Source organism: Salmo salar, chromosome 01 (assembly GCF_965601325.2).
Source record: "Salmo salar chromosome 01, fSalSal1, whole genome shotgun sequence".
In the NCBI taxonomy this organism is placed as follows: Eukaryota; Metazoa; Chordata; class Actinopteri; order Salmoniformes; family Salmonidae; genus Salmo; species Salmo salar.
The window spans coordinates 53,702,433-53,728,648 of NC_138291.1; the positions used below are offsets into that span (position 1 = coordinate 53,702,433).

The 26,216-nt window shown below is 43.1% G+C and overlaps 1 protein-coding gene and 1 non-coding gene across 2 annotated transcripts; both read left to right on the forward strand.

Moving 5' to 3' along the window:
• Positions 1 to 1,030: 1,030 nt before the first annotated feature.
• On the forward strand, positions 1,031 to 2,606 carry spmip7 (sperm microtubule inner protein 7). The gene is made up of 5 exons (XM_082962096.1): positions 1,031 to 1,511; positions 1,548 to 1,657; positions 2,081 to 2,162; positions 2,397 to 2,535; positions 2,598 to 2,606. Exons 1-5 carry the CDS (start codon positions 1,159 to 1,161, stop codon positions 2,604 to 2,606), a joined length of 693 nt encoding a protein of 230 aa, XP_082818222.1. The 5' UTR covers positions 1,031 to 1,158.
• Positions 2,607 to 3,115: 509 nt separating this feature from the next.
• LOC106605298 (uncharacterized) lies at positions 3,116 to 22,028 on the forward strand. The gene is made up of 3 exons (XR_014379072.1): positions 3,116 to 3,218; positions 5,356 to 5,451; positions 21,873 to 22,028. It is a non-coding gene; the product is annotated as an uncharacterized LOC106605298 (transcript).
• Positions 22,029 to 26,216: the final 4,188 nt, after the last annotated feature.

Genomic DNA, 26,216 nt, shown 5'->3' on the forward strand with positions numbered 1-26,216 from the left:
GACGTCACTGTCATCACTATGACAGCCTAGATTAGAATGAATTACCGCTCAAGATCAGAGCATAAATAGGCCTTAATTTAGCCACAATGAACAATTGAGATTGAGATGACCATATAATTGTAAGGTAGTATTTAAGATGGAAGGGTTTCAATTTATTTGCACAAACATGTACTTTTGAAATTGCAATTTTAACAACCCAAGCATCTTCTAATGTATGGGCACTGAAGCAGATTGTATGTGATGTATTTTGCTCCACTGCACATAACAAAACAGCTCTTTGCAGTCAGAACAGCAATATCACCAGATCAAGCAAATTACAAATGAACAATCCTTGTGTATCCAATGTACATACTGTATTTGTCTTTCTTCAACTGAAAAGTCAGCTCTTCCTTATAGTCATGTCATGACTGTCAGCACGATCTTTGTTTGAATTTTCAATGTGCAACTTTCATTTTCACACGGGATAGTTTACATGCAACAACTTCAAACGTATTATATTATTGTCACCATACTGGTTTTGTCCAAGAAAAACTATTTGGTAGTCTCACATATCCACTAGGCCTAAATTGTAGGTCTCTACAATTACTATTAGGATACTGAATTGTCATAGATAGTGGATCTGTGTCTCCATCTACTGACCATTTGCAGGTATTGCTGAAAATAATGCACACGTTAAATGAAACCAAAGAGAAGGCCCGCTGTGCAGTGCATACTTAAGTGGGTAAATGTATTTGTTATTATTTTGAATTTCCTCCAAATTACAGGGGAGCTCCATTCTGCAAATTCTCCTTGCAATATCCTCCCCTGTGTTAGATCATTTTTGCTCCACCACCACTCAAACCACCACCACAAATGCACATAAAGTGTTTTATAGCTAAACGACATTACAATCTAAATACATGTAATCTTATTCTTATTTCCTCTCTCTGATTAAATCATTGATTTGCCTAAATCCTGGAAAGGGTGATCCTCTTTCCAAATCAGTAATTTGACCCAGCAGCCAACATAGCAGTCTCCAGGCAACAAGATACTCAGAAAGTCATACCTGCCTTGACTTCGTCATAGTTATCCAACAAAGGCTCTGTGACTCAAGCAATCGTGGGTTTAATTATTATTATTTTTTGTATCTTGGTCTGTCACTCGGTGTCCGATTAAACGATGGCTGAAGTGTGCGTTCCATCTGAGCCATCCTCTGCGGATTTGCATCGGGTCAGACTTCTGCAATCAAATGTAAACCGAGTTAGTGCAAGATGGATGCACAGGCAAATGAACTTGCCCTGCGAGAGAGGTCCGGAGGGAAGATATTACTTCAACAGTTTACTAGAACAACAGAGGAGTGCATTCTCGAAATTCAACCTACTGGCCCATCCACCTGCGGACAACGCGCCCTTGGCGCCTTTACGAGATGAGGTCTTGTTGATTGATCCGTGCTCTGGGCATCTAAGTGCGGGGGCTGAGGTGGATTTGGCAACTAAAGGAAGACCTCAATTTATAGATATCCCTTATATTCCGTCTGGGTTATGGGTCGCCCCCGGCTCCAGAGAAAGGCCCCAGGCTTCTTCAGTCAGGCCATCAGCCGGGACATGCGACCTGTCAGAAAACAAGGCATGGAACTCAAGGACAATGCCAGACGCAGCTCTTCGGGCCAGTTTTGGAGGTAAAAATCTAAGTTTAAAGTAACCTAGGCCTAATTATAAAGTCAAATGTCAAGTACACTTATAAGGCTAACAGTATAGCATAACACACATAGGCCGACCCAATTCATTAGGCGAATGTATTTATTTTGGTTCTAAAGACTGTATGTATATAAATCCAACATTTCACTGTAGCCTACTATGCCAAATAGGCTTGCAGATTCCCGCACTTTACTAGCCTGATATGTCGTCAAAAGGTTGGACAAGTCATTCGAAGGTGAAACCAGGGCCTCCCAAAATGCCATGTACCCTGAAATCCTTCAGTTTTTCCCCTGAAAGAGAGAACCTGGTATAACCCTTTTACGTTTACATAATGATACATTTTCAACGGTTTCAAAGCAGTGAAGTGAAATCGTGTTGATTGTTTATGTGTTTGATTTTTGAAGGACGTCAGCCCCTCTGGCTCCAGTCAGTGGATAGAGAAGGCAGCACAACGTTATATCTACACTTCAGTGGCTCAGAGGTCAGGTGCCAACCAGGACCTTCACATTTTCTCTCAAACACATTGTGCAGCATAGTATAGTCACTGTGTTCCATTCTGATATGTATCATATGGTTTCTTTGACCTTGTGCATGATCAAGACATTGCAACCATAGCGTCCAGCTATATTCTAATTTGTGTACGCTTTAAAAAAAAATAAAGAATCCCAAACGGTGTAGGCCTAAGTGTGTCACGCTGCTTTGTAATATATTCACTTGCAGGGGCTATGAGGACGTCGGTTGGGACTCAAAATTACCGCGGCGCATGAAGCCCCCAGCAACCACCCTTGAGAAAATGGCGGACCCTGTGAATCGGCATTTCACCCAGAAGTGTTACCACAGCAAACCAGAGCTGTGGCAGGTGAGTGCATGTGTCTGGAAAATACACAACACTGAAGTTCATTTAAATACTGTCCATCCCAGTTGAAATGAGAGGATTTGGTTTTAATGGGACACCTGAAACCAACAAATAATGCAGAATTAGTGCTGCCTCTAACTCTTCTCTAAGGCGATTGGAGCCCATTGGAACAGACACCAGCTTCGTGCTAGGAATGAAGTGCGGAAACCTATAACATTGTGAGTGTTTTGGCCTAGCCTTATTTCAGGATGTGATAACGAGAACGGATTTTGCTAGATTGTCTTGTTGGAAAAAAAATAGGCCTGTTTCTTTGTTGTAAGATTCTTTCATTTTATTTCACAGCACCAGTCCCTGCCCAAACACCTGTCAAATTCCATTGTATGGGTAAGAAGTTCTAGCCTCTGTTTGTGCTCTTGCCAACTTTTAGGATTTTTCTGTTTTTGATATCTCTTTTTCACATCAATTTGTTTGTTTGTAGGTTCATGTGTAGGCTAAAGCAGTGCCTCTAAGGAAGAGTGAAAATGTTTCTCTGAGTGTGACTGGACTTGCTTTTGTGTGTGTCCTCTATGTTATTGGAGTGGTGTGGTAGGTTCCATGAACATGGACAACATAGATAAGACAGGACATGACTTCTACCCCTTGACTATGCAGCGGACCACTTTGCCCCCATACACTCCCACGGCACAGTATGTATCTTCGTGACGTACATGATCATTATACCACACTGCACAGTATAAGGGAAAGGCGGATACCTAGTCAGTTGTCCAACTGAATGCATTCAACTGAATTGTGTCTTCTGCATTTAACCCAACCCCTCTGAATCAGAGAGGTGCAGCGGGCTGCCATAATCAACATCCAATTCTTTGGCACCCGGGGGTTAACTGCCTTGCTCAGGAGCAGAACAACAGATTTTTACATTGTCAGCTCGGGGATTCAATCCAGCAACCTTTCAGTTACTGGCCCAACACTCTAACCACTAGGCTACCTGCCGCCCCTACACTCTAACCACTAGGCTACCTGCCGCCCCTACACTCTAACCACTAGGCTACCTGCCGCCCCTACACTCTAACCACTAGGCTACCTGCCTCCTCTACACTCTAACCACTAGGCTACCTGCCGCCCCTACACTCTAACCACTAGGCTACCTACCCCCCCTACACTCTAACCACTAGGCTACCTGCCGCCCCTACACTCTAACCACTAGGCTACCTTACACAAGATACCTTGACTAATAATATACTAAGCATTATTGGTGGCATTGAAGATTCTAGTAAGACTGGAATCACACACATTCAAACGTATTATCTGTTTGTTTGTAGTTTCATTCATTAAATTGTATTCTATTGGATATACACTACCGTTCAAAAGTTTTGGGTCACTTAGAAATGTCCTTGTTTTTGAAAGAAAAGCAATTTTTTTTTGTCCATCATAAATACAGTGTAGACATTGTAAATGTTGTAAATGACTATTGTAACTGAAAACGGCTGATTTTTATGGAATATCTACATAGGCGTACAGAGACCCATTATCCTGTGTTCCAATGGTACGTTGTGTTAGCTAATCAAAGTTTATCATTTTAAAAGACTAATTGATCATTAGAAAACACTTTTGCAATTACGTTAGCACAGCTGCAAACTGTTTTTCTGAATAAAGAGGCAATAAAGCTGGCCGTCTTTAGACTATTTGAGTATCTGGGGCATCAGCATTTGTGGGTTCGATTATAGGCTCAAAGAGGCCCAGGTGCACAACTGAGCAAGAGGACAAGTACATTAGAGTGTCTAGTTTGAGAAACAGACACCTCACAAGTCCTCAACTGGCAGCTTCATTAAATGGTACCCACAAAACACCAGTCTCCACGTCAACAGTGAAGTGGGGACTCCGGGATGCTGGCCTTCTAGGCAGAGTTCCTCTATCCAGTGTCTGTGTTCTTTTGCCCATCTTAATAATTTATTTGTATTGGCCAGTCTGAGATCTGGCTTTTTCTTTGCAACTCTGCCAACTCTGCCTAGAAGGCCAGCATCCCAGACTCACCTCTTCACTGTTGACATTGAGACTGGTGTTTTGCTGGTAATATTTAATGAAGCTGCCAGTTGAGGACTTGTGAGGCGTCTGTTTCTCAAACTAGCCAATCTAATGTACTTGTCCTCTTGCTCAGTTGTGCACCAGGGCCTCCCACTCCTCTTTCTATTCTGGTTAGAGCCAGTTTGCACTTTTCTGTGAAGGGAGTAGTAAACAGCATTGTACGAGATCTTCAGTTTCTTGGCAATTTCTCGCATGGAATAGCCTTCATTTCTCAGAACAAGAATAGACTGACGAGTTTCAGAAGAAAGTACTTTGTTTCTGGCCATTTTGAGCCAGTAATCAAACCCACAAATGCTGATGCTCCAGATACTCAACTAGTCTGAAGAAGGCCAACTTTATTGCTTCTTTAGTCAGAAAAACAGTTTGCAGCTGTGCTAACATAATTGCAAAAGAGTTTTCTAATGATCAATTAGCCTTTTAAAATGATAAACTTGGATTAGCTAACACAACGTCCCATTGGAACACAGGAGTGATGGTTGCTGATAATGGACCTCTGTACGCCTATGTAGATATTCCATAGAACATTTCCAGCTACATAGTCATTTACAACATTAACAATGTCTACACTGTATTTCTGATCAATTTGATGTTATTTTAATGGACAAAAAATTTGCTTTTCTTTCAAAAACAAGGACATTTTTAAGTGACCCCAACCTTTTGAACGGCAGTGTACATACATTTTTTTCCATTGTACAGTGCAATTTATGAATAATGTACAAATGTACAATATTTTTGTTCCAGCCGCCCCACCATCCCTGGCTATACCGGCAAGTCTCACTATGATGGTGCTCGGTCCTCTGGGTTCAGTCTGCCTCTTCTACCCAGCTCTGCCCCATGGTGAGTCCCTAATACCCTACATGTAGTCATACACAATGATTCATTACCATATTACATATATGTCAACCTCATTCAGCTGTGTGGGACATACAGTATGTGAAACAAGTGTATTCTTTCCCATTCACATTGGACAAGGATTACCACTATAATCCATTAGAGGGCATCCTAAACTCTCTAACAACATCTGCCTCAGGCTACGTTGATGACTGTGAACCCCAAGGCATCCATGGGCTTGCCAGTGATTAGACTGACAATTCCTTGATAACAGAATTCATGTTTTTAGTAGTGTACACCCGGCTTGTGTGGGCCCCATGGTACCTTTATTTCACAAAGGAATGTTCTGTTTTGTCCTTGAGCGACGCTATATATACAAAAGTATGTGGACACCCCTTCAAATTAGTCAACTTGGCTCTTTCAGCCACACCCGTTGCTGACAGGTATATAAAATCGAGCACACAGCCATGCAATCTCCATAGACAAACATTGGCATTAGAATGGCCTTACTGAAGAGCTCAGTGACTTTCAACGAACCACCATCATAGGATGCCCCCTTTCCATCAAGTCAGTTAATCAAGTTTGTGCCCTGCTAGAGAGCTGCCCCAGTCACCTGTAAGTGCTTTTATTGTGAAGTGGAAATGTCTAGGAGCAACAATGGCTCAGCTGTGAAGTGGTAGGCCACACAAGCTCACAGAACGGGACCGCTGTGTGCTGAAGCGCGCAGCACGTAAAAATCGTCTGTACTCGGTTGCAACACTTACTAGAGAATTCCAAACTGCCTCTGGAAGCAACATCAGCACAAGAACTATTCGTCGGGAGCTTCATGAAATGGGTTTCCATGGCCAAGTAGCCACACACAAGCCTAAGATCACCATGCGCAATGACAAGCATTGGCTGGAGTGGTGTAAAGCTCGCCGCCATTGGACTCTGGAGCAGTGGAAACCCTTTCTCTGGAGTGATAAATCACGCTTCACCTTTTGGCAGTCCAACTGACGAATCTGGGTTTGGCAGATGCCAGGAGAAAGCTACCTGCCTGAATGCATAGTGCCAACTGTAAAGTTTGGTGGAGGAGGAATAATAGTCTGGGGTTGTTTTTCATGGTTCGGGCTTGGCCCCTTAGTTCCAGTGAAGGAAAATCTACAGTATACAATAACATTCTAGGCGATTCTGTGCTTTCAACTTTGTGGCAACAGTTAGGGGAAGGCCCTTTCCTGTTTCAGCAATGCAATGCCCCGGTGTACAAAGCGAGGTCCATAAAAAAATGGTTTGTCGAGATCGGTGTGGAAGAACATGACTGGCCAGCACAGAGCCCTGACCTCAACCCCTTTCGAAAACCTTTGGGATGAATTGGAATGCCGGCTGCGAGCCAGGCCTAATCGCCCAACATCAGTGCCCGACTTCACTAATGCTCTTTTGGATAAATGGAAGCAAGTCCCTGCAGCAATGTTCCAACATCTAGTGGAAAGCCTTCCCAGAAGAGTGGAGGCTGTTATAGCAGCAAAGGGAGGACCAACTCCATATTAATAACCATGATTTTGGAATGAGATGTTCAATGAGCACATACCTTTGGTCATGTAGTGTATATCAGTTCAGAACCACAGCAGGTAGAAGAAAAATAGGTTTTTATTTCAATAATAATCCTGCAAAAAAAATGTAAACAACATACTTATTTTGAACTGTGACATGATGGCTCAAAAAGCATATACTGTATTATTTAAGGAGTTCTGAATACAATCTAAGCAGCTAGCTACCAATCAAATCACTTGGAAGTTTGGGCAATTAAAGCTGATCCACATGACTACTTGTTTATCAAATGGAGAATTTGTATTGGCTCAAGCTTTTCAAGTCCTGTCATACCATAGCAATTAGCACCAAGCAAAGAGTTTGGGTCTCAGTTCTAAAAGTTTTCTAACGGTTCCCCCAGTAATGTTGCCCGAACACAATATGGATGTTTTGAGAATGTGTTTAGGATGATTTTTGTTAATGTGTCCCCAATATACCCATAGGAACCATGTTTCTTACATTAATGATTGTATGCAGTTTGACAATATCCCATACTAACCTCAATATAACTACTCAGCTACACATTGTGGCTGAAGATTAAATATTCAACTATTACTAAAATGAAAAGAAAGAAGTGCTTGTAGTTTCAAATTGAAAGTATTTATGTGGTTACATTTAATTTCACCAAGAAATCTAAATTCCATGTAATAACATGGTATCTGTGCGATGCCCATTTAAAATGTGGGGAATACCTTTAGTTTTGAAATGAACCAAGGCCGCGTTCAAATCCTATCAGCAGTAGATCAACGTTATAGCGCGCTTTACATTTATAGGTCATTTCCCATTGAGCAGACGTATGCATATTTTTTCGTGAATGCGGTCTCTGTGAACTTGGGAACATTGTCTTTAAAAGGTGCTATTGCCGTCAATGACGCAATAAGATTGAATCCCGGGCCTAAATGTTTCTGTTAAAAAGGACACTAAACTGAGGGCAAATTGCAATCTTATAAGTACTGTGTATCCAGCCCCAGCTTTAGGATATGTCTGAGGAGGTTTTTTAAATCCTTGGGAGGCACAACTAGTAATCTCTTTCGTGCCCTAACATAACAAGACAGATTGGTACCTACTGTAAAGAGTGCGCAGAGAGTCAGGAAGCAAGTTCAGGGAGTGAGTGTTTTAATAAGTAAATGAAACAATAAACACGTAACACAAACCACGCGCCGACATGAAAACAGAATCAATAACGCCTGAGGAAGGAACCAGGAGGAGTGACAGATACAGGGAAGATATTCAAGGAGGTGATGGAGTCCAGGTGAGTGTCATGAGGCGCAGGTGCGCTTGACGATGGCGACAGGTGTACAGGATAATCAGCAGCCGGATGACCTAGAGGCTGGAGAGGGAGTATAATCAGCAGCCTGATGACCTAGAGGTCAGAGAGGGAGTATAATCAGCAGCCTGATGACCTAGAGGTCAGAGAGGGAGTATAATCAGCAGCCTGATGACCTAGAGGTCAGAGAGGGAGTATAATCAGCAGCCTGATGACCTAGAGGTCAGAGAGGGAGTATAATCAGCAGCCTGATGACCTAGAGGTCAGATAGGGAGTATAATCAGCAGCCTGATGACCTAGAGGTCGGAGAGGGAGTATAATCAGCAGCCTGATGACCTAGAGGTCAGAGAGGGAGTATAATCAGCAGCCTGATGACCTAGAGGTCAGAGAGGGAGTATATTCAGCAGCCTGATGACCTAGAGGTCAGAGAGGGAGTATAATCAGCAGCCTGATGACCTAGAGGTCAGAGAGGGAGTATAATCAGCAGCCTGATGACCTAGAGGTCAGAGAGGGAGTATAATCAGCAGCCTGATGACCTAGAGGAAGGAGAGGGAGTATAATCAGCAGCCTGATGACCTAGAGGAAGGAGAGGGAGTATAATCAGCAGCCTGATGACCTAGAGGTCAGAGAGGGAGTATAATCAGCAGCCTGATGACCTAGAGGTAGGAGAGGGAGTATAATCAGCAGCATGATGACCTAGAGGTCAGAGAGGGAGTATAATCAGCAGCCTGATGACCTAGAGGTCAGAGAGGGAGGATAATCAGCAGCCTGATGACCTAGAGGTCAGAGAGGGAGGATAATCAGCAGCCTGATGACCTAGAGGTCAGAGAGGGAGTATAATCAGCAGCCTGATGACCTAGAAGTAGGAGAGGGAGTATAATCAGCAGCCTGATGACCTAGAAGTAGGAGAGGGAGTATAATCAGCAGCCTGATGACCTAGAGGCAGGAGAGGGAGTATAATCAGCAGCCTGATGACCTAGAGGTCAGAGAGGGAGGATAATCAGCAGCCTGATGACCTAGAGGTCAGAGAGGGAGTATAATCAGCAGCCTGATGACCTAGAGGCAGGAGAGGGAGTATAATCAGCAGCCTGATGACCTAGAGGTCAGAGAGGGAGTATAATCAGCAGCCTGATGACCTAGAGGTCAGAGAGGGAGTATAATCAGCAGCCTGATGACCTAGAGGTCAGAGAGGGAGTATAATCAGCAGCCTGATGACCTAGAGGTCAGAGAGGGAGTATAATCAGCAGCCTGATGACCTAGAGGTCAGAGAGGGAGTATAATCAGCAGCCTGATGACCTAGAGGTCAGAGAGGGAGGATAATCAGCAGCCTGATGACCTAGAGGTCAGAGAGGGAGTATAATCAGCAGCCTGATGACCTAGAGGTCAGAGAGGGAGTATAATCAGCAGCCTGATGACCTAGAGGTCAGAGAGGGAGTATAATCAGCAGCCTGATGACCTAGAGGTCAGAGAGGGAGTATAATCAGCAGCCTGATGACCTAGAGGAAGGAGAGGGAGTATAATCAGCAGCCTGATGACCTAGAGGTCAGAGAGGGAGTATAATCAGCAGCCTGATGACCTAGAGGTCAGAGAGGGAGTATAATCAGCAGCCTGATGACCTAGAGGTCAGAGAGGGAGTATAATCAGCAGCCTGATGACCTAGAGGTCAGAGAGGGAGTATAATCAGCAGCCTGATGACCTAGAGGAAGGAGAGGGAGTATAATCAGCAGCCTGATGACCTAGAGGTCAGAGAGGGAGTATAATCAGCAGCCTGATGACCTAGAGGGAGGAGAGGGAGTATAATCAGCAGCCTGATGACCTAGAGGTCAGAGAGGGAGGATAATCAGCAGCCTGATGACCTAGAGGTCAGAGAGGGAGGATAATCAGCAGCCTGATGACCTAGAGGCAGGAGAGGGAGTATAATCAGCAGCCTGATGACCTAGAGGTCAGAGAGGGAGGATAATCAGCAGCCTGATGACCTAGAGGAAGGAGAGGGAGTATAATCAGCAGCCTGATGACCTAGAGGTCAGAGAGGGAGTATAATCAGCAGCCTGATGACCTAGAGGTCAGAGAGGGAGGATAATCAGCAGCCTGATGACCTAGAGGAAGGAGAGGGAGTATAATCAGCAGCCTGATGACCTAGAGGTCAGAGAGGGAGTATAATCAGCAGCCTGATGACCTAGAGGTCAGAGAGGGAGGATAATCAGCAGCCTGATGACCTAGAGGTCAGAGAGGGAGTATAATCAGCAGCCTGATGACCTAGAGGTCAGAGAGGGAGTATAATCAGCAGCCTGATGACCTAGAGGTCAGAGAGGGAGTATAATCAGCAGCCTGATGACCTAGAGGCAGGAGAGGGAGTATAATCAGCAGCCTGATGACCTAGAGGTCAGAGAGGGAGTATAATCAGCAGCCTGATGACCTAGAGGTCAGAGAGGGAGTATAATCAGCAGCCTGATGACCTAGAGGTCAGAGAGGGAGTATAATCAGCAGCCTGATGACCTAGAGGAAGGAGAGGGAGTATAATCAGCAGCATGATGACCTAGAGGTCAGAGAGGGAGTATAATCAGCAGCCTGATGACCTAGAGGTCAGAGAGGGAGGATAATCAGCAGCCTGATGACCTAGAGGTCAGAGAGGGAGTATAATCAGCAGCCTGATGACCTAGAGGTCAGAGAGGGAGTATAATCAGCAGCCTGATGACCTAGAGGTCAGAGAGGGAGTATAATCAGCAGCCTGATGACCTAGAGGAAGGAGAGGGAGTATAATCAGCAGCCTGATGACCTAGAGGTCAGAGAGGGAGTATAATCAGCAGCCTGATGACCTAGAGGTCAGAGAGGGAGTATAATCAGCAGCCTGATGACCTAGAGGTCAGAGAGGGAGTATAATCAGCAGCCTGATGACCTAGAGGTCAGAGAGGGAGTATAATCAGCAGCCTGATGACCTAGAGGAAGGAGAGGGAGTATAATCAGCAGCCTGATGACCTAGAGGAAGGAGAGGGAGTATAATCAGCAGCCTGATGACCTAGAGGTCAGAGAGGGAGTATAATCAGCAGCCTGATGACCTAGAGGTCAGAGAGGGAGGATAATCAGCAGCCTGATGACCTAGAGGTCAGAGAGGGAGTATAATCAGCAGCCTGATGACCTAGAGGTCAGAGAGGGAGTATAATCAGCAGCCTGATGACCTAGAGGTCAGAGAGGGAGTATAATCAGCAGCCTGATGACCTAGAGGGAGGAGAGGGAGGATAATCAGCAGCCTGATGACCTAGAGGAAGGAGTGGGAGTATAATCAGCAGCCTGATGACCTAGAGGTCAGAGAGGGAGTATAATCAGCAGCCTGATGACCTAGAGGTCAGAGAGGGAGTATAATCAGCAGCCTGATGACCTAGAGGTCAGAGAGGGAGTATAATCAGCAGCCTGATGACCTAGAGGAAGGAGAGGGAGTATAATCAGCAGCCTGATGACCTAGAGGTCAGAGAGGGAGTATAATCAGCAGCCTGATGACCTAGAGGTCAGAGAGGGAGTATAATCAGCAGCCTGATGACCTAGAGGTCAGAGAGGGAGTATAATCAGCAGCCTGATGACCTAGAGGAAGGAGAGGGTGTATAATCAGCAGCCTGATGACCTAGAGGAAGGAGAGGGAGTATAATCAGCAGCCTGATGACCTAGAGGTCAGAGAGGGAGTATAATCAGCAGCCTGATGACCTAGAGGTCAGAGAGGGAGTATAATCAGCAGCCTGATGACCTAGAGGTCAGAGAGGGAGTATAATCAGCAGCCTGATGACCTAGAGGAAGGAGTGGGAGTATAATCAGCAGCCTGATGACCTAGAGGTCAGAGAGGGAGTATAATCAGCAGCCTGATGACCTAGAGGTCAGATATGGAGTATAATCAGCAGCCTGATGACCTAGAGGTCAGAGAGGGAGTATAATCAGCAGCCTGATGACCTAGAGGTCAGAGAGGGAGTATAATCAGCAGCCTGATGACCTAGAGGTCACATAATTTGCGCCTACCAACACGCACAGATCAGCTCGACAGAATGAGCACCACTAGGCTATCAAAGATTCTTACAGGCTTCATAGCTTAAACTTGAATCATTACAACTATATGCTACGTATCTGTCGAATTTGTGACTCTACGCAACGAGCGTAACCTACAGCCACCACTTCTCCAGGTGTGCAATATTTTCCGTGGGAGAGTTTCAGAGAAAAAAACTAAATTAAACTTAGTGCGTATTCTATATTCATAGCCAATTTGTCATTTCCTACATGACAGTAGCCTATTTGAATCTGCCGTGAATAACAGTAATTGCCCATTCACATTCAGAAAGCAACACACACACCCACACACACACACACTAAAGCAAGAGAGCAGGGAGGTTTGGAAAAAGTAGGCTGTGTGTCGTTTTCATAGTATTGACATCACTGTTACAGTAGCCTATCACACAATGACTGTGTGTAATGAAAATGAATGACAACAGAGTGAACGTTTGCCTACTTCTTTGAGTAGGCTAGACACAGTAATGGTCCTGTACTACTGCGACATACAAAATGTACAAAAATGTAGGCCTATCTGAAATGCAGCCATATACACCAACATTTTCATTTTGCAAGCAAGAAAGCGCACAATGTTGAAGAGAAGCCCCACGAAGACTGGTAGGCCAAGATGCTCTCATTAAACAGCACACACCATAACCATTGATTTAGGACCATGGACAGAAGGCTACCGCCAGTCAGCGCGATGAAAGGATGCGCTGCCAATTTCAGCACCACCGCAGTGGACAGCCAGGACAGTAGGAGGACCGTGCCAGGGCTCACCTCAGAGCACAACAAGAGGCTACATTGGTCATTGTCCCTATACCCATAAAATAACGCAAAGCTGAGAATGTTAAAGCTCACTGAACCCTACAATGAAGCAATTAGGGTTGCAAAACGTTGGTAATTTACCAAAGTTACCAAATATACACGTTAAGAACACCTGCTGTTTCCATGACATACACTGACCAGGTGAATCCAGGTGAAAGCTATGATCACTTATTGATGTCACTTGTTAAATCCACTTCTATTAGTGTAGGTGAAGGGGAGAAGACAGGTTAAAGGATTTTTAAGTCGCGTGACAATTGAGACATGGATTGTGTATGTGTGCCATTCAGCCCTACGGGGTATGGTAGTAGGCGCCAGGTGCAGCACTTTGAGTGTGTCAAGAACTGCAATGCTGCTGGGCTTTTCACGCTCAGCAATTTCCTGTATGTATCAGGAATGGTCCACTACCCAAAGGACTTCCAGCCAACTGTGGGAAGCATTGGAATCTACATCGGTCAGCATCCCTTTGAAACTCTCGCCCTTCGAGTCCATGCCCCAACAAATTGAGGCTGTTCTGAAAGCAAAAGGGGGTGCAACTCAATATTAAGAAGGTGTTCCTAATGTTTTGTACACTCAGTGTATATAAATTCCCATAGATTTCTATAGTAACCTGTTAATTACCACTGTTTCCAAAAATTCCTGTAACTTTGGTCAATTAATGGGAGTTTTGCAACCCTACGATTGAAACATTTCCAAAATCTAAGTGGGTCCCACAGACAGACAGGCAGACAGACATCTCTCTCTCCCTCCTTCTCTCTCCCCCTGTCTCTCTCTACCTCTTCTTTATTCCCCCTTCTCATCTTTCGCCCTTCTTTCACCTCCTCCACCCTCCATCTTTCTCTCTTCCTCTCTCTCCCCTCCCTTCGGCTCTCTCCCTCACCCCTTTACCTCTCTCTCATCTCTCTCCCCCTCCCTCCTTTAACCTATTCTCTCTCTCCCCTCCCTTAATATGTCCCCCCCTCCTTCCTTTACACTTTACACTTCCTTTACACCTCTCTCTCTCTCTCTCTCTCTCTCTCTCTCTCTCTCCAATTTACCCATTGCAGCTTTATCACCAACTTGTTTGCCTTAAATGCAATGTATTGACTTATGTGTGAACTACCTTGATGCATATCTATGTATCAATATGCTTGACACATATCTTTTTGCATCGAACGCAATGTATTAACTAATCATGACTCATGATACATCTATTTTTGTCAATGTGGCACAGACTGACGCTTATCAATGACATTGTGTGTCGCAGACCAGTGAAGTAAGGACTGTAATTTCAGGCGAACTCCATGTGAAGTTTTGTTTCCCATGTTTCCGTTAGATCCGCGTCATCCTAATGCTTGTCAGCTTTTGTGTCGCTTTTGGAAAAAAAACGGTTGGTGGCTATCACATGACAGTGTCACCTAAAAGACTTAACAGCGACAGTTGTGACACAAGAAAAACAATGGTTGACATCGGCACAGAGGGAGCAGAACCACGCAAATAAAAATCAGGAAGAAAGAACCATTCATCATACTGCCAATCTTATAACGATAATAATACATGCCATTTAGCAGACGCTTTTATCCAAAACGACTTAGTCTTTTAAATATTTAAGTGTTTCCGTACTTACTTATACAAACTTTCATCCTTATTTCATAATGACCAAAATACAGTACGCACTGCTACTTCTTTGTATGTTGAAGTCAATATGAAACCCAGATAGATAAGCTAAAACTGTACTCAACGTACAAAAGAAGAAGACCACAAATAATGATTCGAATTGGATCGAATGGAACATGTATTGCATACTATAGTCTACAATAACAAATAAGCAGAGGAAAACCATCCCCCAAAGTCAGGGAGTCTTGTGTGTCTGTTGTCCAGGACGTAAAAACCTGTTTCCTAGTTGGGCCCCAGTTGAGCGAATTTTACTGGCTTTTGGAGCTGCTCTCTCCAGATGGTTGAATCCAAAGCAGCTCGTGGTAATGGTGGTTTTTCACAACCCAGGTCCATTTTCCTGGTGCCCGACACCCTGTGAGATCTGTTTCCTCTACTGATTAAGCTGGCCTCCCATCTTTTTTTTCCAAAAAACAAAACAAAAGACATGTTCTCGGATTGATTGATTATCACCGCCAACATTCAGAGGCCTCTGGACTCTGGCTTATACTGTCTTTCTGATGTGCCTTTTCCTTCTAATTATTGTTACAATCGCTTACAAGCATTTTTTTGGAACAGTGTTGTCAATTCTCAAAACAGTGTACTTAAGACACAGAACTCCGTGGTCGTTTGCAAAACAGTAAATACATTTTCAAAATATATTTGCCTTCTCAAAGCATAAATACATTAATCAAAACTATATGATAAAGCGTAAAGAGTAGAACTAAAGAGTAGGATCAACTCACCTGCTTTCACACTATGATTTTACTATTTTGCAATATTCAAACAGGAGTTCAGTTCACATAACAGGGTTGACCTTAAACCTGAGGGACAAATGTAAATAAATCACATTAAATAAGTTTAAATCTTTAGAAATACTTTCCCAAAAGAAGAAAATAACTAGGACTTTACGATGGGGATTTACAGAGGAAATTAATCATTTATTTGAAAGAAAACACAATGCTAATGGACATTTTTAACACGGATCCAACTGTTAAATGTAGTGTTTTATAAAAATGCACAAACATAATGTTTGAAGGACATAAAAGGCACTCTATTCGTGGAACGACCCACTAAAGAGGTAAAGCTTTCTGATCCCTATGTCAAGTTTGGAACAAGCTGACCAGGCCCTGTCAAACTCCCAGTGGTTGTGGTGTTGCGCCTTGTGGAGGTTTTGTGGCCGCTTGTCTGCTTCTATCCATCTGCTTCTATCCGTCTGCTTCTATCCATCTGCTTCTATCCGTCTGCTTCTATCCGTCTGCTTCTATCCATCTGCTTCTATCCATCTGCTTCTATCCGTCTGCTTCTATCCATCTGCTTCTATCCATCTGCTTCTATCCATCTGCTTCATCCGTCTGCTTCTATCTGTCTGCTTCTATTCATCTGCTTCTATCCATCTGCTTCTATCCGTCTGCTTCTATCCGTCTGCTTCTATCCATCTGCTTCTATCCGTCTGCTTCTATCCATCTGCTTCTATCCGTCTGCTTCTATTCGTCTACTTCTAATTTGACATTTCTTCATTGCTGGTTCTGTTGTGTTTGGTGGCCAGCTGGCTGTGGCTATCATGGTGGCATTCGGTTTTGATGTGGCACTGTTAGCGCGTAAAGCTGGAGCTTGGGTTGGTGGCAAGTGCAGGAGGAGAAAGAGACAAAGGTGGGTCCATGCCTCATTATAAAGGGACCCAGGCAGGTGCACCCGTGAGGGCAATCAGAGACAACCAAACCGGGGTTGAGTTCGGTATTACAGAATGGTGTGCAACGTTGAATGTAACGGAAACGCTACTGTGCTGAATGACTAGTTGAAAAATGTTGTGATTATGGTGACCCAGAGGGCAGTTACCATATAGTGTGCTGCACAAGTTTTGCGATTTCAGATGGTCACACCCATATTGATCAGGTCAGACCTCGCCACAGCCACCAAACATGAGCAAACGTACCTCAAAGGCTGTTGAAGAACGGTGCACACTGTTTTGGAGAAACGTGTTGTTTAGTACAAGCTATCACGCAACATAGCAAACATTGAAGCGAACTGAAAGTCTCACACACAAAGGGTTGGGTTAACAGCATGAACTGGACACATCGTATACAAATCATAATAGCTCCTTTTCCCACATATGACATAAAATCCTTGAACGTTTCCAAGGTTCCGGTAGTTTACTGGTACATTTCTAAAGTTACTGTTAATATTCCCTCCCTTTGCAACCCTAAGAGCAATCAAATGGAACCTAATGTAACTATCACTCAATCTTTCTTTACTCTCCCAAAGTGGCAGCCATGATTCAAGTTCAAGTTGTTGGACATAAGGAGGCTTTTATAATAGGGACCTTGTAGCGGTCAAAGTAGATTTACTAAATATACACAAACATCAGCCCAAAAGAAATACCCTCTGTATCAGGCTTAACTTGTCCTATCTGCACAGAAATGAGGGCAAGACTGCGCAGACTGTGTAGTCTTGACTCAGACCGCTTGAAAAAAACAAGTTGAATCTGCCTAATAGGACCTCAAAAGCCTTGTTCACACTGGAGGCCATAATGCTCAAATCGGTTTTGTTTTTTCAAATCCAGTTTTGGAATTCTGACTGTCCAAACAGCAAGTTACAAGTGATCAAATCGTATTTGTGTGTTTAGACTGCAGCCATTTGCTAACATGGCTATGCTAGTTGTCATGGTAATGGCCGGTGTGTGTCCAGTTGCATAGGCTGATTGGTGGTGGTGCTTGTGCTTCCTCCTACTCAGAACTTGCTGTGTAGCAAGCTTTGGTTACAACCATGCCTGCCATGGAAGTCTCCCAGTTGCTTTGAATGTTCGAAATCATAGTGTAAGAACACTTTGAAAGCCTTAAAGGATAAGTCCTTTTTGGCTAGCCACAGCAGTCAACTAGCTAGATAGGTAGCTGTTTAGCTTGCTAGCACATTCACTCATTTGTTTGTAAACAGTTAGCAAGGTAGTTAGCTACCACATGTTCTTTTCAAACTGTCAACAGACTACAGGTAAATGCCAACATATTGTCTTAATAGGGCGTTGGGCTACCACAAGCCGCCAGAACAGCTTCATTGCGCATTGGCATAGATTCTACTGTCTGGAACTCAATCGGAGAAATGTGACACCATTCTTCCCAGGAAATTCCATAATTTGGTGTTTTGTTACTGTTGGTGGAAAACGATATCTCAGGCACCGCTCCGCAATCTCGCATTTAATTGGGTTGAATCTGGTGACTTCGACGGCCATGGCATAGAGTGAAACATCAGTAAGTTGAGCAGTCTTCGCCACTGAAGCTCCTGCCAAATGTGCCCCAACAATCACACCAGTCACTGAGATCTCTTCTTCTAGCCATGGTAGCCAAAATAATGGGAAACTAGGCCTGCCCAGCATTTTTATTCATAACCCTCAGCATGCTTTCAATATACTTTGTATCCCTCATTTACTCAAGTGTTTCCTTTATTTGGGCAGTTAGCTGTTGCTACCAAGATATGTCAAATAACAGTCTAAACACCACTTGAGAGGCAAAAAAATCTGATTTGACCATGCAGACACAAGTCGCATGGCCGGTATTCAGATTTGTATCTAATTTCAAACCACCTACGAAGGTGGTTTGAAATGTGGCTTGAAGTATCTGATTCCATGTGCTTTTTGGCGGTTCAGATTGAAGGAAAAAGATATGATTAGAATCGGATATACAAAAAATTGGATTTGAGTCACTTCCGGTACGTACTGTATATTCACTTGGCACCTACCAGGACCATACAATTACGCAATTGGCAATTGAAGAGTTTGTTTCCAAAATGTTATATACACCAATTTTTCACATTTGTGTTTTTTCATCAGAAATAATTGCTTATGGGTACCTTCATGTGTGTATAAAATATTACTGTTCTCAGATTTTTTATTCATAGATGTTAGATGTGTATGAAAATGTTATTTTTTTTGCTAAATTTAATATATCCATTGTTTAGCTGGAATTGAATGTTCGTATGCTGTATATATTACTGTGTTATGTGGTTGTCTCACCTAGCTATCTAAAGAAGAATGCACTTACTGTGTGTCACTCTAGATAAATTACCAAAATGTAAAATGTACATGTTTTACATATACAGTGCATTCGGAAAGTATTCAGACCCTTCACTTTTTCCACGTTTTGTTACGTTACAGCCTTACTGAAAAATGTATTAAATACATTTCTTTCCTCATCAATCTACACAATACCCCATAATGACAAAGCGAAAACAGTTTTTTAGAAATACCTTATTTACATAACTATTCAGACCCTTTTTGCTATGAGACTCGAAATTGACCTCAGGTGCATCCTGTTTCCATTGATCATCCTTGAGATGTTTCTACAACTTGATTGGAGTTCACCTGTGGTAAATTCAATTGATTGGACATGCACGTCACAGCAAAAACCAAGCCATGAGGTCAAAGGAATTGTCCGTAGAGCTCCAAGACAGGATTGTGGCATTCTTAAATGGAAGAAGTTTGGAACCACCAAGACTTCCTAGAGCTGGCTGCCCAGCCAAACTGAGCATTCGGGGGAGAAGGGCCTTGGTCAGGGAGGTGACCAAGAACCCGATGGTCAATCTGACAGAGCTTCAGAGTTCCTCTGTGGAGATGGGAGAACCTTCCAGAAGGACAACCATCTCTGCAGCACTCCACCAATCAGGCCTTTATGGTAGAGTGGCCAGACGGAAGCCACTTCTCAGTAAAAGGCACATGACAGCCCTCTTAGAGTTTGCCAAAAGGCACTTAAAGGACTCTCAGAACATTAGAAACAAGATTCTCTGGTCTGATGAAACCAAGATTGAACTCTTTAGCCTGAATGCCAAGCGTCATGTCTGGAGGAAACCATGCACCGCTCATCACCTGGCCAATACCATCCCTTCGTGAAGCATGGTGGTGGCAGCATCATGCTGTGGGGATGTTTTTCAGTGGCAGGGACTGGGAGACTAGTCAGGATCAAGGGAAAGATGAACGGAGCAAAGTACAGAGAGATCCTTGATGAAACATGCTCTAGGGCACTCAGGACCTCAGACTGGGCGAAGGTTCACCTTCCAACAGTACAACGACCCTAAGCACACAGTCAAGACAAAGCAGGAATGGCTTCGGGACAAGTCTCTGAATGCCATTGAGTAGCCAAGCCAGAGCCCGGACTTAAACCCGATCGAACATCTCTGGATACCTGAAAATATCTGTGCAGTGATGCTCCCCATCCAAACTGACAGAGCTTGAGAGGATCTGCAGAGAAGAATGGGAGAAACTCCCCAAATACAGGTGTGCAAGCTGGTAGCGTCGTACCCAAGAAGACTCTAGGCTGCCAAAGGTGCTTCTACAAAGTCCCGAGTAAAGGGTCTGAATACTTATCTAAATGTGATATTTCCGTTTTCTATTTTAAATACATTTGCAAAAATTCTAAAAACCTGTGTTTGCTTTGTCATTATGGGGAATTGTGTGTAGATTGATGAGCAACATCGTTTTTTGGAATACGTTTTAGAATAAGGCTGTAACGTAACAAAATGTGAAAAAAGTGAAGAGGTCTGAATACTGTCTGAACGCACTTATTACTCATATTATAAAAAAATTTTAATATTGATTTCACTAATGTATAATTTGTACAGTTCTTTATTAAAAATGTAGTTATTTGTTACATTTGACTGTGTAAAACCTAGCAGTGCTTCTTATTTCTCTGAGAATGAGGCGGATATATACATTTTTGCAAAAAGAAAGCATGATTTTTTTGTCCCTCTGAAATGAAACCATCAAGTGATAGATTTTAAACAAATACATGTCTGTCATTGAACAACCCCATGCCATGATTAGATAGTGAAAAAACACACCAATCTCTTTCATAACTTCTTTAAACAATAAAAGCGAATTTACCAACATTTCTGAAAATGGATATACAGTATACCATTTTGCAATGAAGCTCTTCAATTACAACCAATGAACTGGTTCTACAACGTAAAGGTAATTTCCACATCCCTTGTTACATTTGTAAATTTGTCTAAATCAGACTTAATCTTAATATTTCATCATCATTCATAATTGAACACAATTTAATTTACATCACAGTAAACTCATTCATATTAGTGTCCTCGCAGGAAGGGAGCTCGCCCAAAGACTAACAGCAAACAAGCACATTTTCAGAAAATAAAATGATCTTATTCCTCAAGAGTCTTCCGAATGTTCATGTGCACTATAAACACACTCAGAGGAGAGGAAATGATAGGCCTAAATGAAAATGTAACTACAGGGCCTATAGGGCCTCCTTATATTTCCTTCCTACCAAACATGAAACAGAAATGTCTAAATGTTGCAATAAACGGTAAGGAAATAGAATGATGAAACGCTAGCAACTATTGTATGCATTTTAACTTGGGAAGGAAACATAAAAAAAAATGTCAATGCGGAAACGAAGTTCTCTCGTTTGGTGTGGGTTTGAAGAGTGCACAGGTGGAGAGACAAGCCTAGTGCGTCTTCGCCACAAGGCTGCTCTGTGACATAAACTCAAGAGTGACAGGGAATGCAAATACGATGAACCCTTCAATGAGTGGCCTGGGAATATAACCTAATTGAGGTTCAAGGACATCTGGCCTCCTTCCCTAGCCTTTGCCCCTCTTCACCTTGCCTTTACCTCTCCTGCCTTGTCGTTTTTTCATTAATATGGCTATTTTCTCCTGAACCATTAGGTCTATCCACTGGAAACTCAAGAACAATATAGACACATACAGTATATAAAGAATCAGATTTTTTTATGTAAAAAAATATATCATTCAAGTATACATTTCCAGAGATTTTGAAAATAAACTGTTAATTACCATCGTTTCTGAAAATGACCAGGAGTTTTGCAACCCTACCGTTGAAACATTTCCAAAATGAAAGTGGGAAAGTTAAATGCCGGGCCAATGTTTGTAAAGTGAGGACTGTAACTTTAGGTGAGATCCATATAAAAAAAAAAATCCCATTCATCATAACTTATTATCTCTTTAATTGTGCACATTTTTTCATTCTTTTTTTGTATGGTCAGAGAGAGTTATATTCAGAGTTAAGTATGTGTTAGAATTCTGCTTTTAATATTATTTATGCTCCAACTAACTGCCTCAGTGTTGATGTGTTTCACAGGACCAATCAGGGTTTATGGAATCCTCCCGCTTATGCTCGCACTGCACCTCTGTCCAGAATGGTGACCACTGTGCCTCCACAAAACCCATTCCTACACTCCAAGCGGCCCGTTTTTCCTATTTAATGCCTCTTCAAGAACACATGAGAAATATTAAACAAAGCATATGAGAAACTTTGGAAGGTGTAGTCGTCCATTTTATACCATCCAATCTGTGAGTGTGAATAGATCTATAATGATGTGATGTCAATGACTGATTCCGGCTGAGTTGGAGAATAATGAAAGGCCTCATTAGCATAATTCCCCTGATTTAGATGAGTGGTTTTGTGACTTCAGGGCTGTGAGCTTTTTGTTATCATTGTCCTCTCCAGCCTGCGTGTGTGTGTGCGTGCGTGCATGTGTGTGTGAAGGTACAGTTGTTTAGCTGTCGGGAAGAGGCGTCCAGAGAATCCGGCCTCGCAGCCACTCCGAATAAGAAAACAGTGAGAGCACTAACCAAGACCCAGTTCTTTAGGAAGGCTGCAGTGAATAAGAAATGTGTATGTGTGTGTAGTCAATGTAAATATCCCCATAAGTGGTCTATTTTACTCTAGGTATATCATGCAGGTATAACACTTATTGAGTAATACAAATCTAGACGGGTCATTTTTTAAGTGAATGCTTAGATCTGCAGTAAGGTGAATAAAAGACAGAGTGCTGTTACAGGTTCATCTGTTGATGGGAAACTGGGGTGTGCTGCTTTCCTGTCTCTTGTCCGTCATCTAATATGTGTTTGTGCGTTTGAAAATTGTCTCGCCAGGATTTAGCGTGGTGAGATTGACTCGAAAGGCCAAAGCAGTAAAAATTCTACAAAAGTAATATGTTGCGCAGGGGTGGAAGGAATTGTTGAATGGGTTGGAAGAAATTCACAGTGAACTCAATCAAATAATACTCTAGAATTTACCATAAAAAAAACAACAGACTGAGTTCCCACATGTCCCTCTTCAATACCACCCCTAGTTATGCACCATTAGAAATCAATATATTTCAATTCAATAATCAAACACAGTTCACAAGGATACAATAAATGTTTAGCTAGTGGTTTAAGACCTTTTCAATTCACATTAGCTTTCACTACCTGTAGGGCCTCTGGACCGATTTAGGGATTTCCTCACTAATGGCTCAACACCCTGACTGCTGAAACCTCTGGTGTCAAACCTCATGTGTGTGAAACAGTTGGGGCTGAAATGGAAATGTATTCACTCTCTCCTTCCACAGAGAGTTGAAAAGGTTCTTATGTGAATAGTGTCTTCAGTTTTTGTTTGCTTTCCTTTACATGCAGCTGTCGTACAGCTCCTGGAGTCCTACATACTTGAATCTTTTATCATATAATTTATCATATAATTGATCATCGTAAATTTTTTTCTTATATTTTAAGTATTTTTCCAGTTTTATTGACTAGTATAGGCATGGAATGAAGATGACAGATAGATGGAACATATAATGTTTAGTTTAGTTTATTAGGATCCCCATTAGCTATTGCACATGCCACAGCATGGAGTCCACACAAAACATAAAATACAGTGCATTTGGAAAGTGTTCAGAGTCCTTGGCTTTTTCCACATTTTGTTACGTTACAGCCTTATTCTAAAATTGATGACATTGTTTATTTCCCCTCATCAATCTACACACAATACCCCATAATGACAAAGCAAAAACAGGTTATTAGAAATATTTGCAAATGTATAAAAAAATAGAAAAACTGAAATATCACATTTACATAAGTATTCAGAACCTTTACTTTGTTGAAGCACATTTGGCAGCGGTTACAGTCTCGAGTCTTCTTGGGTATGACGCTACAAGCTTGGCACACCTGTACAGTATTTGGGGAATTTCCCCCATTCTTCTCTGCAGATCCTCTCAAGCTCTGTCAGTTTGGATGTGGCAAGCCGCTGCACAGCTATTTTCAGGTCTCTCCAGAGAAGTTCGATCGGGTTCAAGTCCGGGCTCTGGCTTGGCCGCTCAAGGACATTCAAAGACTTGTCCCGAAGCCACTCCTGCATTGTCTTGGCTGTGTGCTTAGGGTTGTTGTCCTGTTGGAAGGTGAACCTTCACCCCAGTCTGAGGTTCTGAGCGCCCTGGAGCATGTTTCATCAAGGATCACTCGGTGCTTTGCTCTGTTCATCTTTCCCTCGATCCTGACTAGTCTCTCAGTCCCTGCCGCTGAAAAACATCCCCACAGCATGATGCTGCCACCACCATGCTTCACTGTAGGGATGGTGCCAGGTTTCCTCCAAATGTGATGCTTGGCATTTAGGCCAAAGAGTTCAATCTTGGTTTCATCAGACCATAGAATCTTGTTCCTCCTGGTCTGAGAGTCCTTTAGGTGCCTTTTGGCCAACTCCAAGCGGGCTGTGTGGCCGGATTCTCTGGATGCCTTTTACTGAAGAGTCGCTTCCATCTGGCCACTACTATAAAGGCCTGATTGGTGAAGTGCTGCAGAGATGGTTGTCCTTCTGTAAGGTTCTCCCATCTCCACAGAGGAACTCTGGAGCTCTGTCAGATTGACCATTGGGTTCTTGGTCACCTCCCTGACCAAGGCCCTTCTCCCCCGATTGCTCAGTTTGGCCGTGCGGCCAGCTGTAGGAAGAGTCTTGGTTGTTCCAAACTTCTTCCATTTATGAATGACGGAGGCCACTGTGGGGACCTTCAAGGCCACTTGGGGCCCTTCAATGCTGCAGAAATGTTTTGGTACCCTTCCCCAGATCTGTTCCTCGACACAATCCTGTATCGGAGCGCTACGGACAATTCCTTCAACCTCATGGCTTGGTTTTTGCTCTGACATGCACTGTCAACTGTGGGACCGAACATATACGGGTGTGTGCCTTTCCAAATCATGTCCAGTCAATTTAATTTACCACAAGTGGACCCCAATCAAGTTGTAGAAACATCTCAAGGATGATCAATGGAAACAGGATGCACCTGAGCTCAATTTTGAGTCTCATAGTAAAGGGTCTGAATACTTACGTAAATAATGTTTTTTATTTTTAATACATTTGCAAAAACGTCTTTCTTTGTGTGGACATTTTTTATTGAATCCATTTTAGAATAAGGCTGTAATGGGGAAGGGGTCCTAAACATGACATGGCCCTAAACACATTAAATCAGTTTTTGGTTTGGGTAAGGTGAAGAAACCCATAGTGGCGTGTCTGGTGAGGTATGTTAAGATAGTAAGATGGCACCGACAGATAGGGCAGCTCTGCTTCTAGCTCCTAAGACACTTTGCAGTATTTCATTTTTTTGTGTGTTATTTCTTTCATTATTAGCCCAGAAAATGTTTTGTGTTATTACATACAGCCGGAAAGAACTTTTGTAAATCAGAGCAGCGGTAACTCACCAGCATTACCACCAGGAATACAACTTTCTCGAATTGGATCCTTTGTTCGTACCCTCCAGGGCAATTGAACTTATTTCAGAGGCTGCTCCAAAACACCGCCGGCGGAGAAGAGATATTCAGAGTGGACTTGTAGTCTGACTCAGGAGGCATGCGCACCACCCACCGCTTCCAAGTATATTACTTGCTAATGTTCAGTCTCTGGATAATAGCATAGACGAGCTCAGGGTGAGGATCTCCTTCCAGAGAGACATCAGGTATTGTAACATACTCTGTTTCACAGAAACATGGCTCTCTCGGGATAGAGTGTCCCCATCCATACAGCCAGCTGGGTTCTCAGTACATAGTGCAGACAGGAATAAAGACCTCTCCGGGAAGAAGATGATTAACTACTCATGGTATAAAACTCAAGTCCTTTTGTTCACCTAACCTAGAATACCTCACAATCAAATGCCGACCATATTACCTCCCAAAGAGAATTATCTTTGGTTATAGTTACAGCCATGTATATTCCCCCTCAAGCCAAAACCACAATGGCCCTCAAAGAACTACACTGGACTTTATGCAAACTGGAAACCAGTTTGCATAAAAACAAAGCAAATCTGAGGAAAACGCTACCAACACATTGACTGTAGTACTCGCATTGGGAAAACATTGGACCACTGCTACTCAACTTTTCGAAATGCCTACAAGGCCCTCCCCTGCCCTCCCTCCCTTCAGCAAATCTAATGCTCCTCCCTTCCGATAGGCAGAAACTCAAACAGGAAGTACCTGCGCTTAGGTCTATATTCAATGCTAGTCTGACCAATTGGAATCCATGCTTCAAGATTGTCATGACTCTCCTGTGAGGATCCAAAGATCCGGTTACAGTAGATCAGTGTCTACAGAGTCCTCTCACCCGCAGAGGGGAGGGATTGAAGTGGGGGTTTTATGACTCCTCATGTTGATCGTAAATTGTAAGCAGCAGACTACT

Bases quoted from the DNA above. Each gene is read 5' to 3' on its own strand.
- spmip7 (XM_082962096.1), top strand. From the start codon at position 1,159: ATGGCTGAAGTGTGCGTTCCATCTGAGCCATCCTCTGCGGATTTGCAT. The intron at 1,512-1,547 runs GTCTGGGTTATG...CTCCAGAGAAAG, and splicing joins ATAGATATCCCTTATATTCC to GCCCCAGGCTTCTTCAGTCA. The intron at 2,163-2,396 runs GTGCCAACCAGG...ATTCACTTGCAG, and splicing joins TTCAGTGGCTCAGAGGTCAG to GGGCTATGAGGACGTCGGTT.